The 18544-nt window shown below is 48.4% G+C and overlaps 1 protein-coding gene across 2 annotated transcripts; it reads right to left on the bottom strand.

Moving 5' to 3' along the window:
* Positions 1-204: 204 nt before the first annotated feature.
* On the bottom strand, positions 205-18494 carry CIPC (CLOCK interacting pacemaker). Of its 2 annotated transcripts, none has more exons than XM_044774090.2 (4): positions 18244-18494; positions 12088-12275; positions 6786-6955; positions 205-3762 (listed from the first exon to the last, which is right to left on the bottom strand). In XM_044774090.2, the coding sequence occupies exons 2-4, from the start codon at positions 12221-12223 to the stop codon at positions 2875-2877; spliced, it is 1194 nt and encodes a 397-aa protein (XP_044630025.1). In that variant the 5' UTR covers positions 12224-12275; positions 18244-18494; the 3' UTR covers positions 205-2874. The 2 variants fall into 2 exon arrangements, with proteins under 2 accessions (XP_044630025.1, XP_044630027.1); XM_044774092.2 differs by lacking the exon at positions 18244-18494 and adding an exon at positions 18067-18186.
* Positions 18495-18544: the final 50 nt, after the last annotated feature.

The raw sequence follows: 18544 nt of genomic DNA, 5'->3' as shown, positions 1-18544 counted from the left end.
TCCAGGGACCCGGACGGCTCGCCCACCTGCAGTTCCTCTCAGGACACTGGTCAAAGGCTGAAGGAGGCATTTCCATGAGTTCAGTATCTCAGCCCAACATTCCCAAAGGACGTGAGTACACAGGTTTGAAACTTAAATCGAGTCAAATATTTACTCTAGATTTCACTTAGTATTTTTAAGCAGTTATAAAGCAAAAAGGCCCAATAGTTTTCAAGTAAGTGACTTTTATTTTTCTCTGACATTTCACAGTCAATTTCTACAAAACTTCATACTTCTCCAAAAGAATTCACATTTGGTAAATAAATCTCTATCCTAAAGAATTCATAGCAGGAAAAACACTTCAATATGTGCACGAGAGTTACTTTTCTGAAGGAGTCATAGTAGAAAAAAGTCAGACAATACTATAATGAATAAAAAGCAATGAGAGTGTAATAAATTACAAACGTCATTAAACTCCATTCTCATAGCCAATTCAACCCGCAGCTTTTTCTAGATGTGTTTCAACACTGCCAACAAGATCTGCCAGGAGTTCTCCTGAGGGTTGGTGTGTGTTAAGAACGCCTTCTCACCTCAGAACGCGGCAGCTCCGCCACAGCGCGCGACACCAGACCAGAGCATGCACTGCCAAGACGAGTCCTACTTACAGCCTGTGCAGCCAGCCGACCTTCCTGCTCAACCCCGACGCTCCTCCGTTTGCCGATCTGGCTTCTGGCCCCAAACGTCTGCTAGCCTCAGTGGATCTCACCTTCCAAGATCTAGCTTCTCTACTTGGCTCCATCTGCTAACAGCTCCTCCAGGGAAAGAACACCCATGCTAACAGCCTAGATGGGCTTCCGCACCAGCTTGCAAGATCAGCAAAGAGCCGGCGGGGGCGGACTGGGGGCGCTGCTTCTCCCTGCCCCTCAGCAGTGAGGAGCAATGACGGCTTTCATCATCTTTTACTGTGACAGGAAGGGAAACGGCAAACCTTAATCTAGGAAGAAGCGGCCAAGAGGCACAGAGCGCCACAGAGGGTTTTCCGATGGAATAAATTTGGTTCTCAGCAAGTGTGTGCAGATTTTTGACACTCAGTAAGGCTCATGACTGGTGCCCAGGCTGTTCTGAATGCACCTGTCTCCAGAGCTTTCCTGCCAAACATATTCTGCCAAAAAGGAAGCTTCCTCGCATGGTGCGCAGAGCAGAGATGCTGTGGTACCCCAGAGAGTCGGGGGGGCACGGGGAGTGGGCCAAGGGCAGACTGTTCCAAGGAGCTGCGTCTGCTTAGAGACATACGCGCTCCGATCCCTCAGACTCTTTCAGAAAGCCAATGGCAGATCACTATTATCCTACAGCGACCAGGAGCATCTCGGGATTTTTATTAACATCTCGAACTGTTTATTTCTAAATCGGTCCGATCTAAATCATACACAGTTGAGAACAAAGTGCAGGCAACCTGCCTACATCAGAGTTACAACTACCTAGTAAATACGAGCGTTAGCTTCTGGCCTTGGTAGAATTTCAAGAAGATTTTCCTTGTAGAAAAGATGAGGCTGGTCATACAGAACTTCTTATTAAGGTAATTTGTACAAAGATTTTCAAGAGGATGAGATTTTAGAATAAGAGGATAGAAAGTGTGAAACAATACCACTTAGAAATCTAAGCAGTTTACCTTTACAAGGAAGCTGGAAGAATGTGTACCATCTGGAAATTCTCATCAGATTCTCCATTTCTAGATGAACTTCACAGAACCAACACTATCCCTCCGGCTTTGCTGCCAAAATCCAATGCAAGACACAAACGCGACTTGCACAACAGCCGCTCCACGTCACCACGCACCGCACGGACACGTGGAAACTTCGGGTGTGAAGAGAAAATGGATAAGAACGCTTTCCAATTTTTTGTGGACTTATATTTCATAACCTCAGGATGACTTTAATTCCAAGTTTATCAGGCATCATAATCACTTCTTTCCTTTTATAAAAACAAAAGTAAAACAAAGGGGGCAGCAGAGGGTTAACTTACATTACACTCTCAGGAACCAGGAAGCCATCTTTAAGATTTTCATACATAAAACAGGTTGCATTGTCCCAAAAGAAGAAAGGGAAAGAAGGCATAAATTACCAAAATCTTCCGGCTCCTGACAAGAGATGCCGGCCCTGTCTGCTTTCTCAGACTCTAAGTCAGAAAAGCAACTCATCAACTGTAATTCCAGATGGTACTGAATCCATTCCACACTTAAACATCTGAAGGATTCTGCCCAGCAGTTTAAGTGAAGAGAAGCCTGGCCTGTGACTAAGGTGTCGAGTCAGACGGCACAGCCCTTTCCCCTTGACTTCCACGTCTAAGAAAACAAAGCTTGAAGTGATTAAGTGCTGGCACCCCCAGCCCAACCTGTGCCCAAAGCACTTCAGGTTTCACCCAAACGCACTGCCTCTTATTTTCCTCTGTGACTAAGACGTTCAAGGGCAGAGCCATGAAGGGATCCTTCAGTCACCTACTCCCTGGCTTCACAGGTGCCGGTCTGTACATTCATCCGTGTCACTCACCCTTGATCACAGTGAGTGGGTAGGATGGTGGGAGGTGACAGCTGGAAGAGCCCCACACAGTCATCTCTCCTCCTCTGCCCCGTGAACCATCTAAGTGCCTGAAGGCTAGGGAAAAGGAACTTGAGGACACTCCGAATCTGAGGTCCTCAGTGGAACAGAGACATAGTAAACTGTGCATAGACCACAGGTTAAGACAGCAGCCAGGTACTGGCATGTGGCTTCATACGTGAACTGCTGAATAGTTTAAGTTTAGAAGGAAAGCTCTTACATAAGTTTCAGGAAATGGGAATAAGATAACAGCAAAAGAGTTAAAGAACCACTCAAGTCACAGGAAAACGTGCCTTCTGAGCTATATGTCTGGGTGATCAGAGAGTGCTTCCAGGTCACTGCCAGCATGACTGGACCCGGATGTTAAAGACGCCTGCAGCCTGGCCCAGGCCTGAGGAGCCCTGCTCTTGGCGGCCTCTATAAACAGCTGGGTCTGCTCCTTTAGCTGGTCTAGTTCCACCTGAGTTGCCTGGTTCTGACGAATCAATTCCTTGGTTTTCAAAGTGATCTCCAGCAACCCGGACTTGTGCAGGACCACCAGGGTGTTCTGAAAGCGCCGGTGTTTGCTCTGCCGCTGCTCTGAGAAGACATCCGGGCTGCGGCAGAGGTGCTCGGCGGCCCAGAGAGGCGAGCTGTAATTAGCCGACAGCGGCGAGAGCGGGGAGCTGCTCTCTAACCCATGCAGGGTGCTGTCTGATGCGCAGACAGGACTGGCAGGGGACGCAAAGGTCAGACTGGGAGCTTTAGCCACGTGGCTGCTGGACACTGGCTGAAGAGTCTGAGGACTTCCACCTGCCACCTGTGAGGGCACCCCCTGCAGGGCTGAGTCCTCGGCAAGCTTGGCAGTGGGGGGCACGGGAGCTGGGGGCCTGGACGGCACAGCACCAGGCTTGGTCGGCTCACTGGAAGACAGGCTCGGCCCGAGTCTCTCAGTGCAGATCTTCTTCTGCGTGCCACTCTCTCCTCTCTCTTCGGGGCTGAAGCACCTTTTGCCTGGGTGTGGGGCTATTTTGGTATAGGAATTGAGAATGGGCAAGTAGTTCCTGGAGTCTGACTTTCTCTCGCCAGCGTGACATGGGCTAACAGGAGGCGGCACGGGCGGGTGCAGGAATAAGAGCTGTGGCTGTGCCGAGATCACTTCAAAGGAGGGCTGGACCGTCCACGACTGGGGCTGGGACGAGCTGCTGCCCTGAAAACAAAGGGAGAAGAGCAGATGACGTGTTACCTGCTGAAAGACAGACGCGCGGACTTCCGTTAAAGGAACAAAGCAGACACTCGGACATTCACAACCATTTCAAGCACAGCGCTTCCCTCACCTAGAGGGCAGCCCTTCTCAAGAACAGGACTGGAGATGTGGCTTGAAGATCCATTTGGGTCTGACGGCATAATTTTTTTTTTTTACTTTTGCTAAGGGAAAACTGGGAGAAACATCTATTTTTATTCAAGTGCTATCATTCAGAAAAAGAAATTGTAGGTAGGTGAAGTACTGACATAGTTAAGGTCACAACTGAGGCCATAAAATAGAGATAGTAGGATTTCCTGGCACATGTGAAAATGTGCTAATCTCAAGCCTATAAATGTGACTTCACCCCAAAGTCTATCTCCATTTACTTACATCTGGAACCTCTTGTACCTGAAAACAACTTCTGATTAAAGTTACATCATGTCAGGAATCCATGGACCCCATTTCAAGGCAGGGACACCCAGCAACCATAAACCCATTCAAGAGAACCACAGCCGCCGTGTATTGCTGCTCCTACGGGCTGGCAGTGTGTGACGTTCTATGTGGGCTGTCTCATTAAATCTCCATACGCCCTCATGAGGTAGTTGTCATTTCCCTTCACAAATAGGAAACTAAGGCTTGGAAAGCTGAAATAACTTGCTTTAAGACACCAAGCTACTAAGTGATGGAGCTAGGATTCCATCCTATGTCTGACTCTAAAACCCATCGTAAACATTCTGCTGTTCTGCCTTTGTTTTATTACTCCTCAGTTAGACATTTTCATTTCTAATTAAAGCATCGATTCAGATGGAAGTCTGATAGAGAAGGGCATGGCTACTTGTCTCCAATATTTAACAGCCAGTCCAGTTCCAACTCGGTCCCAAAGATATGAGTGTAGATGAGGCTGGCAGAGAGAGCCTGGCAGAGCTTCTGCTCCTTGGTGGGGTCCTTCGATTTAGCTGAAGAAGGCTATGGACTATCTTCCACACGTGCACACCGTTTTGCACACATTTCAGCTTCCTGGACGCCTGGCTAGGAACTTTAGGCCAACGGTAAATCATCTCCTGTGCGAAGGCTGGGATGGCCTGGGGAGTCCGTTCTGGAGTCCTCTTGATGTTTAAATATACTCTGGGATGTTCGTAAGCAAACAATGCCAGGCCTAGCAACTGCACTTCCCTGTCAGAGGAGATCCAAAATCAGGGTTCCTTCTAAGCAGAGATCACCTAGTCCTGCTCAGGCAGAAGCAAAACTTCAGGCTGCCCCCTGGTCACTCACACCCTAAGGGTGGGCCTATGAGGCAAACGGATCCAGAAAATATCCAGTCACTGCTTTCCCAAGATGCTCTCACTGGACTGTTCTTCCTAACGCCACTGCTCTGCCCACTGCCCTAAGAGCTGCTTAGCTTACTTGTTCTAGTACGAGATTTTACAATGTATTATTCATGCTGAAATCATCTAGGGGCATACGGGACAAGATTTTAGACCTGGATAGGATCTCGGAGTCATTTCACATAAAGCCTTCATGGTAAAGATGAGGAAACTGAAGTCCACGGTGGGTACTGTGTGCAACATCCAGTCCGGGGCAGAACTGGAACCAGACCTCAAAAGAAACATACCTAAAACTAAGCAGCAAGAAGCAAGGTCTTACATGAGATGCAGAGATTTTTTTTAAGTACATTGTTATTTTAATTCTAAAGTGTGCTGGATTCTAGCATGTGTGAAAAAACAAAACTAAACTCCTGGACTACTCCACGAGGTCAGCCCACCCCCAAGCCTCCTGTCTCCTCATCAGCCCAGCAGCCTTCCCAGCTGTCTCTGTCCTGAGAACGCAGCTCCTGGAAAAGCCTCCTCAGCCCTCAGCCTGTTCTCGGCCCTCCCTCCAGAGCCGCCAGCCTCGCCTCTAACGAAGAAGGCAAGTGAGCACAGAGGCCCGAGGGAGCAGGGGGTAGCAGCTCTGGTGGGGCCGGGACCACCAGACTTGGGCTCCATCTCACGTCTTTATTATCTCTCTTCATCTCAACAGGGAGAGCCGTGCTTCCCACTGAGATGTGATTTGCCAGGCAAAAATCTTCCAATTCTTTTCCCAAACTCCCCAGGTTGCCTAGTTGAAAATCAGTTTGTGCTCCTCAGAAATAACTAGGTAATAGCTGAAACTCTAAGGGTCCCTGTCAGGTCGCAGCCATATTCTTCCACCCAGGGTGGAGAGGTCAGCAACATAAAGCCAGACTTCAAACTTCACTAGCTTCAAGCAGCCTCCTCAGCGGACCCAGGTGAGAATGGGTCTATTTCAGAGCAAAGCAGGGAGAAGTTAAAGGTTCTTTAACCGAGTTCACATGACTGAGTTCTCGGTTTCAAACATGGGGCTTAGCTTAGATTTTCACCTAAATCTTCTTTCATAGCTAAACAACAGGGTATTCTTCAACTCCACCGCAATGCTGTGTGGACTCTGCCGGGACAGCCATCTGAAGCCAGAGAGCTGCTTTCTCACTAATGACATCAGCTTTGACTGATGACTAAGAAAGTGCTCAGAATGTGACATGAGAAACATGGAAACTGCCTCTAATCCTCAAACAAATAAATGCATCCCACATATCTAAATCCCCAGGGCAAGTCAAATTGAAAGAGAGCTTTTGTTTCCACTCTAAATTCTGCCATGTATTAGAAGGCACCACGGAAGTTATGACATCTCTGCTTGGTTCCTTTACACATCACTAAAGTGTTCTGGAGTCCCTTTGGACAGACTAGGAGTACAGAAATAAAACAGTCTTACTGTCTGGAAAACAAGAACACATGTCATGATTCTTGTATTCCTTTTTCAAGCACTGTCGGCAGTCGAAGGGAAAGCCCCCTCCCAGGAGAGAGGTGCGCCTCGCTGTGCTGCTCGTGGGCTGCTGCGAGACTCTCCCCTTGGTGGCGGGGGGGGGGGCTCTGCACACAGCAACTCAGAAACTCTCACTCGCGCAGACGTTAGAAGCTATCGGGCCTGCTCACCTGTTTGACCAGCACGTTCTTCATGACGACCATGGGGGACAGTGCCGGGAAGGCACTGCTGGCCGTCTTGGAGCTCTGCCTTGGCCTGTCTTCTCGCTTCCAGCCTAAGGCGCTCAGCATGTCCTCCGACTCCATCTGCTCTGCCGAGCTCAGACATTCTGAGCTCCCATCTGGTGGGCAGAAGAATGGTTAGTTCACTCAGGCTCCAGGCTAGGGGCTCTTAACGGGGCCTCCTAGGAAGCCATGGACCCCTCGAAATTGAACGGAACATTTGTGATCTGTGTCTTTGTGAATTTTTCTGAGGAGAGGGTCTTTAGCTTTCACTGGATTCTCAATAGGATCCAAAATTATCCCTCCCACCTCAAAAGACTGAATTACTGCCCTAGGACAGCAGACTTCCTAACACTCTCACAGACAAAAGCCTGCATCAATTAGGGCTCAGTGACAGCAATCATCACCAGCTACAGGAGACAGGGGTTGAAGCCTTCAAACACAGCTCATTTCCTTCAAGAATCTGCTGTTGAAAGGGGAGGGGAGTGTGTGCAAACTGGCGCAGGGTTAAGACCTTCAGAGGCTCTGGGCACCACAAGATGTAATTATAACAAGAAGAACAAAACCAACCTCTAAACCTCAAATTGTACATCCATGCTAAAATTAGAATAGCTTCTTCTTAAGTTTTCTAATTGTAAAATTCTGGAAAAATTCATCAAGGCTGAAGTTAAAAATGTCTTTCTTTGTTAGCCCCTCCGCCCAGTTCAGCACCTCCTTTGTTGGTGTCCTAAATGCATGTGGAGTGTGCCTGCTGGGGATCCTGCACAATGGGCGACAGACAGAGGCAAGTCTCCAAGGCAAAGAAAATAAGCTTTCCTACGTGAGATCCAAGAGAAAGGACTTAATTAGCCACCTACTGGAGTCAACCGAGAGACTGCGGGAACCGCCAGTGAGGGGTCTGGTGACCCCCTAAATGCTCATCAGGAACCTCAAAGGAGCCTGGACGAGGCAGGACTGGAGCGTGACTACAACTTAAGTGAGTGCCACTGTCAACGCTTGTATTTTTTTTTTTTTGAGGAAGATTAGCCCTGAGCTATCATTTGCTGCTAATCCTCCTCTTTTTGAGGAGGAAGACTGGCCCTGAGCTAACATCTGTGCCCATCTTCCTCTACTTTATATGTGGGACACCTACCACAGCATGGCTTGCCAAGCGGTGCCATGTCCGCACCCGGGATCCGAACCGGCGAATCCCGGGCCACCAACGTGGAACGTGCTAACTTAACCGCTGCGCCACCGGGCCGGCCCCTCAATGCTTGTATTTAATCAGAATCTCCAGTGAGGCTTTTTACAGATTTTGGGGTCCTCCCCTCCATCTACTGAATTGATGTATCTGGTGCCCAGGCAGGTGGGTTTCACACAGCACCACAAGTACTAACTCAAATGTGCACCTCAAGTCACGAACCATTAGGACCAAAACAAAGGACCTCAGGAGCAGTGCAGGCCTAGTGCTGGATCTGGCTTTCTAAATGCCATTCTGCACAAAAAGGAAACCAGGGCTCCTTGGAGAAACAGCTGATTCCAAGTCTTTGGCAGGGAAGTATGAGATGAGCTGGACATCTTATTGTCTCAGAAAGCGTGGGAATGCTCAAGCACAAATGGCGACACCTCAAAAAGACACAGGAGCTATCGAGAAGTGACTCCCAGTGGGCAGATGTGGGACAATCTGAGCATCAAACTGAATTACAAAAGAACTCCAACGAATCCACAGAGATACTCAAAGAAGAGGGCAGAGCAGGGAAAGCGCTTCTGTACAAACGAATGTCCGCTAACGAAACGTACGAGGAACGACAGAAGAGATTATCACCTGTAGACCAGAAACAAGGTAACTGATTCAGGCAACGATCACCAATGGAAGCTAAACCCACTGGTCAAGAGTTTGCTGCGGACATGATAGTCACACAATCTCCAAGTATCAAACCGTAAATTACTTAACTACGAAGAGAAAAGGGTACTTTTACAATAAAGAAATCTGGTATTCGCTTACACACTACCTTAAGCAAGATCAACCAGAGCATCGCCAAGAATAAGACAAACTTAGAAGTCTGCTTATGTGTTGCAATGGGAAAGACACAGCATAAAAAACGTAGTATTCTGGTAAAAAATGTTTATCCCGGGGCTGGCCTGGTGGCATAGCAGTTAAGTTCACACACTCTGCTTTAGTGGCTAGCGGTTTGCTGGTTCGGATCCTGGGTGTGGACTTACGCACCACTTATCAAGCCATGCTGTGGCAGGCGTGCCACCTATAAAGTAGAGGAAGATGGGCACAGATGTTAGCTCAGGGCCAGTCTCTCAAAAAAATAGTTTATCCTGAGCGTTTTTCCCCCCTGAGGAAGATTAGCCTTGAGCTAACATCTGTCGCCGATCCTCCTCTTTTTGCTGAGGAAGACTACCCTGAGCTAACACCCGTGTCCATCTTCCTCTACTTTACATGTGGGACACCTGCCACAGCATGGCTCGATCCGGGGTTCGCTGGTTCGGATCCCGGGTGCAGACATGGCACCACTTGGCAGCCATGCTGTGGTAGGTGTCCCACATATAAAGTAGAGGAAGATGGGCACGGATGTTAGCTCAGGGCCAGTCTTCCTCAGCAAAAAGAGGAGGACTGGCAGTAGTTAGCTGAGGGCTAATCTTCCTCAAAAAAAAAAAAAAAAACCCCCAAAAACCCCAAAAAGCAGTGCATCAGTCCACGCCTGGGATCCGAACCAGGGAACCTCGGGCTGTGGAAGCAGAGCACAAGAACTTAACTGCTGTGCCACCAGACGAGGCCCCTGTTTATCCTGATTCTAATAAGGGAAAACTGCCAGAAAAATCCAGACTGTAGACATTCTACAAAAGAACAGGCCTAATTCATTCGAAGATGTCAATATCATTAAAAAAGAACGAAAAAAAGGAAGAGAAGGGACAATGAGGGAGCTGTTCTAGACTAAATAAGACTGAAAAGACAGGACAACTAAACGAAATGCACAAGCCTCAACTGGATCCCGGATCCCAGAGAGACAGACAAAAAGACAGACAGCTATAAATGATGCTACTGGAACAAGGGGAAAAATGGGAATGTGGACTGTAGCTAATTAATAACTATATTGACATTAAATTTCTTGGGTATACTGATAATGCACTTATGTAAAAAAAATGGTATTTTAGGAGATTCACACAAAAGAACTTAGGGATAAAATGTCAAGCGTTTGCAACTTATTTTCAAACAGTTCAGCACATATAAATATATACATATATAAAATGTGTGTGTGTTGAGAGAGATAAAGCAAATATAGCAAAATAGTATCACTCAGTGGATCTGAAAGAAAGATATCCGCGGTATTCACTCACTTTGGTATAGATTTGAAATTTTTCAAAATATAAAGTTAGGAAAATAATTAAAATGGAAAAAACTATCTTGGTTTTGCAAATGGCATCATATTCCAAGGTAGCTGGAATGATAACTCAGGCGGTGATGAAATCACTGGCACCTGGAGCGGGAGTGCCTGGACACATTCACTGGGGCCACTTTCTGGGGCATAATGAGTTTTGTGGGTTTTTGTTTTTGTTTTGCTGAGGAAGATTCACCCTGAGCTAACATCGATTGCCAATCTTCCTCTATTCTGTATGTGGGTCGCACCTAAGCACGGCTGCCGATGAGTGGTGTAGGTCTGGGCCCAGGAACTGAACCCGGGCCACTGAAGCAGAGTGCGCCAAACTTAACCACTAGGCCATGCGGCCAGCCCTGAGTTTGATCATTTTTAATACCACCGTATGTTTGAACAGCACAATACTTTTTAAGGCACTTCTACTTAGAGAATAAAGAGACCACTAGAAGAGCTATCCAGACTTCAGGACATTCTACAAGACAACTGGCCTGACAAAGTTGAAGTTGCCAGACGGAGAAGTGCCAAAATGTCAACAGCACCAGGAATAATAGGTGCTAGGATTATGGATAATGTTTATTTTGCAGGTTCCTAAACTTCTAGGCTTCTATAATGAGCATGTATTATCTTCATGATACAAAAAACAGATGAAAAACAAACACGACGTTAAAAGAAAACAAAGAGCACTAGGCCTGCAACACTTCTGAAACCTGTCTAATCACACAGGTCACCAGAGGCACTTGTAGAGAAAATAGAACCCACGTTGCAGACCCTTGCCATCCGTCTCCAGGAGAAGGGTCTCGACCAGTGTGTTTCACAGATGCCTCAGAGGAGCCTTATGATGAGACAAGCTTGGGAAACTGCCAAGAAACAGAGAGGAAAACCCAAAGGGCTACCAGTTGGCCAGCCCTTCCCTGGACTGTCCTTATTCTAATCCCTTGGTGGGTCTGTGCTGTTCCTCTCTCAGCAACAGTCTATTTATAATTCGGCTTCTCACGCAGCATGCCTACAGGGAGAAAATACACCAATCTAAGGATGACAGCTCTCTAGTCTTCCTAACAGCTGCATTTCTCACTACAAATTAACAAATCAACAAGACGGACTGATTAGTCTCTGGGAGGCGAGACTGTATAAATTTCCTCTAGGAGAGGGCTCTACTCTCAGGATGCTGACCCAGCCAGAGTCCCCTGGCATCAGCCCTCTGTATCCCCTGGACCAAAGACGTTGACACTAGAGCCATATTCAAACCATGACCCTCAAATCTGGAAATTAAAGAGAGCCTCAGCACAAAAGTCAAGATTCACTGGGCATGCAGCTAGAGCTTTCAGGAGGGTTCAGGACAAACTACTGAGGAAAACTGTGCTACTTTCTTGTCTCTCAGAGATTCGCAGGTTTGGAACGGGGTGGGGGGCTCAGAGTCCAAATGCAAAATGCACAGACACCAGCCGGGATGGGTGTGGGGGAAACGTGTTTAAACCCAGCAAAATTACTTTCTCAGCAAAAAAGTTATCTTAGATTATACACTACTTTTGTCTAATTTGTCACTTGGTGACAACATGCAATAGTATTTTTCTTCCGGCAATGCAACTATTCTTATGAAAAAGGTGCTAAGACAAGAGAATTATGAGTATTTAAATCTCTTTTTCTAGTAACCACTTGTAACAGCTGGAAATGTAAGATGAAAGATCATTCCCTCGGAAGGAACTGAGCCCAGGTGACTCTGATGGGTAGCCTGCCATATGGCATCAGGATTACTATTTTAAGAGAGCAGATAGTTATTTATCCTGCACGTGAAAGCTTTCCATCCTTATCACACAAATGGGGTTTAGGAAGGACGTTTTTCAGGCAAACCGCTCATTATAATGTAGAAAGACTAAAGCATTTTTAACCTGAAAATCCAGAGTCCTTATCTGACTCAGCAGCTGCCACACCGTGTTGACGGGCCACTTTCTTCATCTCGGCGCCTTTGCCGAGCTTGGCCGAGAGTCTTCTGGGGCCTTCTCTGGATGGGTTTTTCCTCTCCATGTTTTACTAGGCCGGAAGTGGACTCATCAGTACTCTTTTCATCTGGATCGCCCTGTGAAAAACAACAATTACATAAGAAGCCACTGCCCAGAGGGCTGGCGCAGGTGAGCCACATGGTGAGTGAAGTCAGGGCAAAGGACATGGCCTCGCCCACTTCCTCTGTAGTTTCTGAGGCTTCAAAGTTTACCAACAGTAGAAGAGTTTCTGCCCAGAGGAGGTCACTGTCCTCTCGCTGCCCTCTGATTCCATTCTAGATTCAAGGCACACGTCCACATGCAGTGGAAGCTTTGTAAATTGCTAACAAAGGCACGTCTGATCAGGCTTCTCGGAATGGGTAACTAAGCCCCTGCTCCCCAAGGAGGAGAGGTCGTGCCCACCTGGACAGGCCAGCTTTCCCAGGCTGCAAGTGCGGGCCCTGACTTAGGCTGCCTCCCACAGTGCACTTTCTCAAATTAACCTTTTCCTTCTTTGGATGAGGTACTGAACACAGTAAAAACAACTCCTTGTATACGCATGCTACATTTTGCCCTAAAAAGCACTTTTTTGCACAAGTAAGATCACAAATAACAAGCTGTGATTGCATAAAAGCCCGTAACATTGCTGCTATTCACGTTATCTCACCTGAGCCTCACGAGGGCCTCCTCAGCTGCCATCCCATTTTACAGAGGAAGAAGCTGAGCTCAGAGAAGTTACACTCAGTCATTTAAAACTATTTCTCAAGAGCCTGCTCTGAATCAGGCATTGTGCTAGGACTGGGGACAGAGTGAACAGAACAGACACGGTCACTACCTTCCTGGAGCTTTGGTCTAGAGAGAGACAGACACGAACGAAGTAACCATACAATTAGTTAACTGCTATTTTGATAAGAGCTCTGAAGCGGAGGGGCTAACAGTCTGGGGGCACAGGGAAGGGCAGGCTGTCCTGAGGCAGTGACCTGTAGCTGGGATCCGCAGGATGAGAGTTAGCCAGGGAAGGGGACGGGGCAAGTGTGGAGGCCCTAAGGGGGCAAGGAGCCTGACACCTTCTGAGAGCTGAAAGGCCAGGGAGGCCAGAGCACAGCGCAGGGGGTGGAGAAGGTCATGCTCTGATACTGGAGGGGTCAGTGGGTGATGGACAGGCAGTGCATTGTAACCCGTGTCGTAAAGACCTGGGTACGAAGAGCACTGGGAAACCATGGAAAAATTTTAACCAGAAGATTGACATGATCAATTTGCATTTTAAAAGCATTTTGGATGCTGGACTGAGACTGAAGTGGAGAGAGGCCAGAGCGGCAATGAGATTATCGGGGTGCTACCACAGTGGTCCAGGCGAACGGAGGTGGTGCCAGTGGAGACATATTAGGAGGCTGACTTGCTGGGGCTTGGTGAGCGTATGTCGGGGGGTAGATGGCGGTACCATCTTCTAAGATAGGGAGCCCAAGAAGAGCACAGAAGGGATTGGGTAGGGTGGTTAGGCTGGTTCAGTTTGGGCCACGTAGAAAGAAGCGAGTGGGTCGTCCAAGGGAGCTGCTGGGCGGGCTGTCACAGGTACGAGTCGGAAGCCCAGGAGAGAAGACTAGATTTGCCTTAGTGACATACAGCTTGTCCATGGCAGATCCAGAACTAGGCTAACAGTGCAAAGAATGAGAAAAATGAGCCCTTCAAAGGGCTGGCAGGGGCTGAGATCCTTCCAGATGTTTTAACAAGGCCATGTGGGTCACCAAGGAACGGCAGCTATAAGGCTGGCATGCTAAGAACACAGCATACTGCAGGGATCAAGAGAGGAGGCGGCCAAGAGAGAAAATGACATTAACAAAATTGGGTGGGTGCTACGGGCTGAATGTTTGTGTTCCTGCAAATTCATATGTTGAAACCTAACCCCCAAAGAAGATGGTATTTGGGGCCTTGTGGAGGGGCTCAGGTCGTGAGAGTGGACCCTCACAAACGGGATTAGTGCCTTATAAAGGGAGCTCCAGAGAGAGCTGTAGCCCGGTCGACCAGGAGAGGACAGTGAGAAGTCTGTGACCCGGAAGAGGACCCTCACTGGACTGCGCCAGCACCCTGAACTTGGACTACCACCCTCTAGAACTGTGAGAAATAAATTTCTGTGGTTTATAAGCTACCCAGTCTGTGGCATTTTGTTATAGCAGACTGAATGGACTGAGACAGCAGGTGTACGCAATGCCTGGTAATGTCTGAAGACATGCGTGACTCCATCCATTTGTCCTTCTGAGTGGAGACACGAGCCCCTGCCAAACAGCACTGCACCTGGAATACCCCGAAACGCCACGTCTGAACATCCCCGCTAAGACAGGATCTAGTGAAGAACATCAACCACTCCAGAAGCAGGGGAGGGATTCAAAATAAACAGAAGACAGGGATGCTTATGAGCATCCTTGAGTGACCCTCTCGCTCAGAGTTTTGCATTCAGTAGAAGGGGACTAAAGAGGACACATGCTGATTTTAATTTTAAGCATAGTTCCAAGGAAAAATTATTTTATGCCATATCTAACTCATTTAAGGGGACTGGCATCCCCATTCAATCCATGTATAACCATGCACTCTTTGACAGGTCACGTTTAGTACTGTGTGCATAAAAGATCCACAATGGCACTGTCACATCTCGCACAGCACTGTGCAAAAGGAATGTCTCTCTGTTGGATGGCTATGAAGTGTGACAGCACAGACAATCCAGTTGAAAAAGTAGACTAAAATGTAAAACTGTATCTCTAATTAAATCAGAAGCCTTTTGTATGAAACAACAAATGAGCACAGTTTCATTTTCCTGAAATAATACTGTCTGAAGGTGAACAGGAGGCTTCTTCAAAAGGGAAGCAGACGTAGCTTGCGGATGGGCAGGCAGACTTATTCGAGTCTGTCTCTGCTGTTGATTCAGATGATGGAGGCAGCTCATGTTGCAACTAACTAAGAACTTGACAAAGTTTCCTAGTATCTTACTAAACATGGATTATTTTACAGGTTATTTTTTTTCCTTTTTCTCCCCAAAGCCCCCCAGTACATAGCTGTCTATTTTCAGTTGTGGGTCCTTCTGGTTGTGCTATGTGGGGCACCACCTCAGCGTGGCCTGATGAGCGGTGCCATGTCCACGCCCAGGATCTGAACCGGTGAAACCCTGGGCCACAGAAGCGGAGCGCGTGAACTTATCCACTCAGCTGCGGTGCCGGCCCCTACAGGTATTTTAGATAAAGCATCCCAATCTAGTCTTCTACAACCCTTGTGACAACAAAAAAGATCTTGTTACTGTTTTTAAACTGTAGTCAACAGAGCTAAAGATACACAGCAATGTATTCTGGCTCATAGGGAATTTGCAGGACAATATTGATTGTGGAATCAAAACACTGAAACGTTGACAAACAGGTTAATAGGAGTACAGATGCAAAAATTTTAGATCCTGGGAATTGGTGGCAGTGGGAAATAAAGAACATATAATCTACTTTAGGATAGTAAATTGACTACTTTGCATATGAAAGTGACTAAAAACATGAATGCCTCTGTCCTAAGTAAAGTTCTCTTTAAGCAGCAGGAGGCCTTAGTGTCCCAGAGAGGTTCCAGTGGGACGGAGAATGAAGGGCTACATGCCACCTTGACCTCTCTTCTCTGAGAGAAGCAAGTCCCTCCAGGGAGTGGCACTGAGGACATCAATGAGGCTGTGAACAAGAGACCCACTCATACACAGCTCCATACGAGGCCCTCAACAAGAGAGAAGCAGACAGTGATGGCATTTACTACCAGAGCTCTCAAACCCAGGGCCGTGCAAATGGCAGTCTGAAAACCTCAAGAAGATTCTTCCTCCTCTTTGGTATTATCTTACAATAAAGGTAGATGCTCATAAGCTGACTAGGGGTTGAAAACTGGGTTACCAAGCTCCTACCCGCTGAGCCATCTCAGCTGCCTGGCACAGACTGGAAACCACTAATATTGCTTTACAAACATCTCAGACCCCCACGCGCCTGACTCTGCATTAGAAGGCCTCCAACTTAAGCTCCCAAGTGTCAGACTTGACCCTAATCGGGCCTCTTATAAGTACATACATAGCACGTTGTCCAAAAGGTTCCCAGAGAGACCAGTACACACTAAAACTCATAATGGAAAGTGAATCAATAAGCATAGAGGTTTCTATAAATAGGTATCAGATGAAATTCTAACAAGTGCTCCACAGCATTTGGCTCTTTTATTTTTGCACTTCTTACATCATGCACTTCTTACATTCTAATTATTTGTTTGTCTCCTCAACCTCAAGAGTTGTTTTTTCATCTCTGCAGCCTCAGCCCCCAAGAATTAATGTGTGAGGTACTCAACAGAATAATAAATTCCAACAAATCTTCTGTCCTGCTGAGTCTTGCTGACAGCCCTAGCAGCTTAGTTGTCACCGAAATACATGAACAGCTTGAAGGTCAAGATGCCGCATTTCCTAACACGATGGTCACCTCAAGATCTAACTGCCAGGTCTGGTCTCCCGCAGGAAACAGACCTCTCACCTACCCCTTACTCTAAGATGAAACCTCAGGGAGAAATCCACCAACCAAATCAAAGACTGGTCTAATGCACAGACAGTCTCTATGGAGATTTAGGCTTGTGATAAAAAGGAGACCCAAGGTTTACAAGAAAAGGATCTGAAATGCTGCTCTCAGACTTCTCCTTTTATAGATACTTGGCAACTTTCCTGAGAGCTCAAGTTCCTTTTAAAATGTGTCACGTGTATAACCTGCGTGCGCAGACGGAGGTGTGAGGCGAAAGCACGAGCAGAGGCTTAAACACAATAAAGCGATAAGGCCACAGAAAATTAAGACCTCACCACCCAGAAAACCACGAGTAATCCCAGTGAGAATTATAAATACATTACTAGGTTTCTCTGAAGTCACTGTCTCTTGGTCTGCACATTCAGAGATACCATTCTGGGGGAATGTGTGCACAATTTAACAGAGAACAACAACAAAAAAAACCCATCTACTGAAATCTCTAATATTCATCTTCCCCTTCACATCCATTTTCATTTCCCAACTTGGCTGCAAATTCAGGTCAAAAATCCTGAACCCTGATTCCATACAATGTCCTCTATTTGGAACCAGGTATGGCTCACTCCATTCTCCTCTTTCAAGGAGGAAATAATATCAGAGAACTTTCTCAAATCCCAGCTTTGAGAGGGCCCACAGTAACAGTGCCCACCCCCCCCATTCGCACCAGCCCACGCTGCATCTGTGCCAGACAGCAGGAGCACCCTCCAGGCATCCACCAGCCTGCCAGCTCAGCAGGGCAGAACTGGGCAGACCCTAGGACTGTGCTGTGACTGGCATACCACCAGCCTCCCAGGCAAACGCCCAGGCAATGCCTACTGCCAGGACTTGGGCAATCACTGGCTGGGGCCTGTGCCCTGGGTCTGCAATTAGAGTTCCCCCCAACCCACCCACTAACCATTAATTCCTCACTTGGCACTACCCACGTGCTCCCCCATCTCTCCTCTCCCTGGCACCACGCCTGGCAAGTTGGCCACCCAAGAGAAATAACCAGCAAAGGGAGTGACGGCAGGTCTCCAGAAAAGACAGCACACCTGTGCCCCGGGCCCAGAACGGGGCACTACCTCCACCCCGAAACTGGAGGCCCAGGACCCTCACCGGGTTACCAGCTCCCGCGCCCACTCACCTGCTCATACCCTGCACCCTGCTCACAGCCCGGCAGGCCTCCAGGCTCTCCCGGCGCCCGGAAGCCCAGCAGGGGAGCAGGGCCCACCGCCCCAACGGTCTTCCCCCACCGACTCCTCGCACAAGCCCCCCAGGCCGGCCCCAGCCCCCTCCCCACCCGCGATGCCCTCTCCCACGCAGTCCCGCCCCTCCTAGCCAAACCCACCGACTCAATGCGGGAGGGACGCACCACCTCCCGCTCGAACCGTTTGGCCTTCTGTCCCCCGAGAGTCCCTGGTCTCTCTCTGGCCCACCTCGCTCCCCCTCTTCTCTCCCCTACTCCCACCTCCTTCCCCAGCTCCTCACCCAAACCCTGCCCCGCGCCCAGCCGTCCCTTCCTCACCTAGGGCCGGGGTCGCCGCTCCACGACCAGACTGGCGGGTCTGGTGGCGCATGCGCGAGCCCGGCCCCGCGGCTCCATGACAACCCCGTCGTCGCGGCGTCCCGAGCTATCCCAGCCGCCTCCCGCCCATTTCTCCTCCCCTGCCTCCGCGGGGATTTCTCCAGCCACGTGACTCTGCTCGGAGGACCCTGCACCATAGAGACTGCCCGCTGTGCTCCTAGAAGGGCCCTAGGAGGCGCTCCTTGTTCCCGCCTCCGCCGGAAGGTGAGGCCGGCGCGCCTCTCGGGGAGGGCGTGCGTCC

This window comes from Equus asinus, chromosome 7 (genome assembly GCF_041296235.1).
Source record: "Equus asinus isolate D_3611 breed Donkey chromosome 7, EquAss-T2T_v2, whole genome shotgun sequence".
NCBI lineage: Eukaryota > Metazoa > Chordata > Mammalia > Perissodactyla > Equidae > Equus > Equus asinus.
The sequence above is the reverse complement of the archived record's forward strand: the minus strand, read 5'-3'. Positions and strand labels throughout refer to the sequence as shown.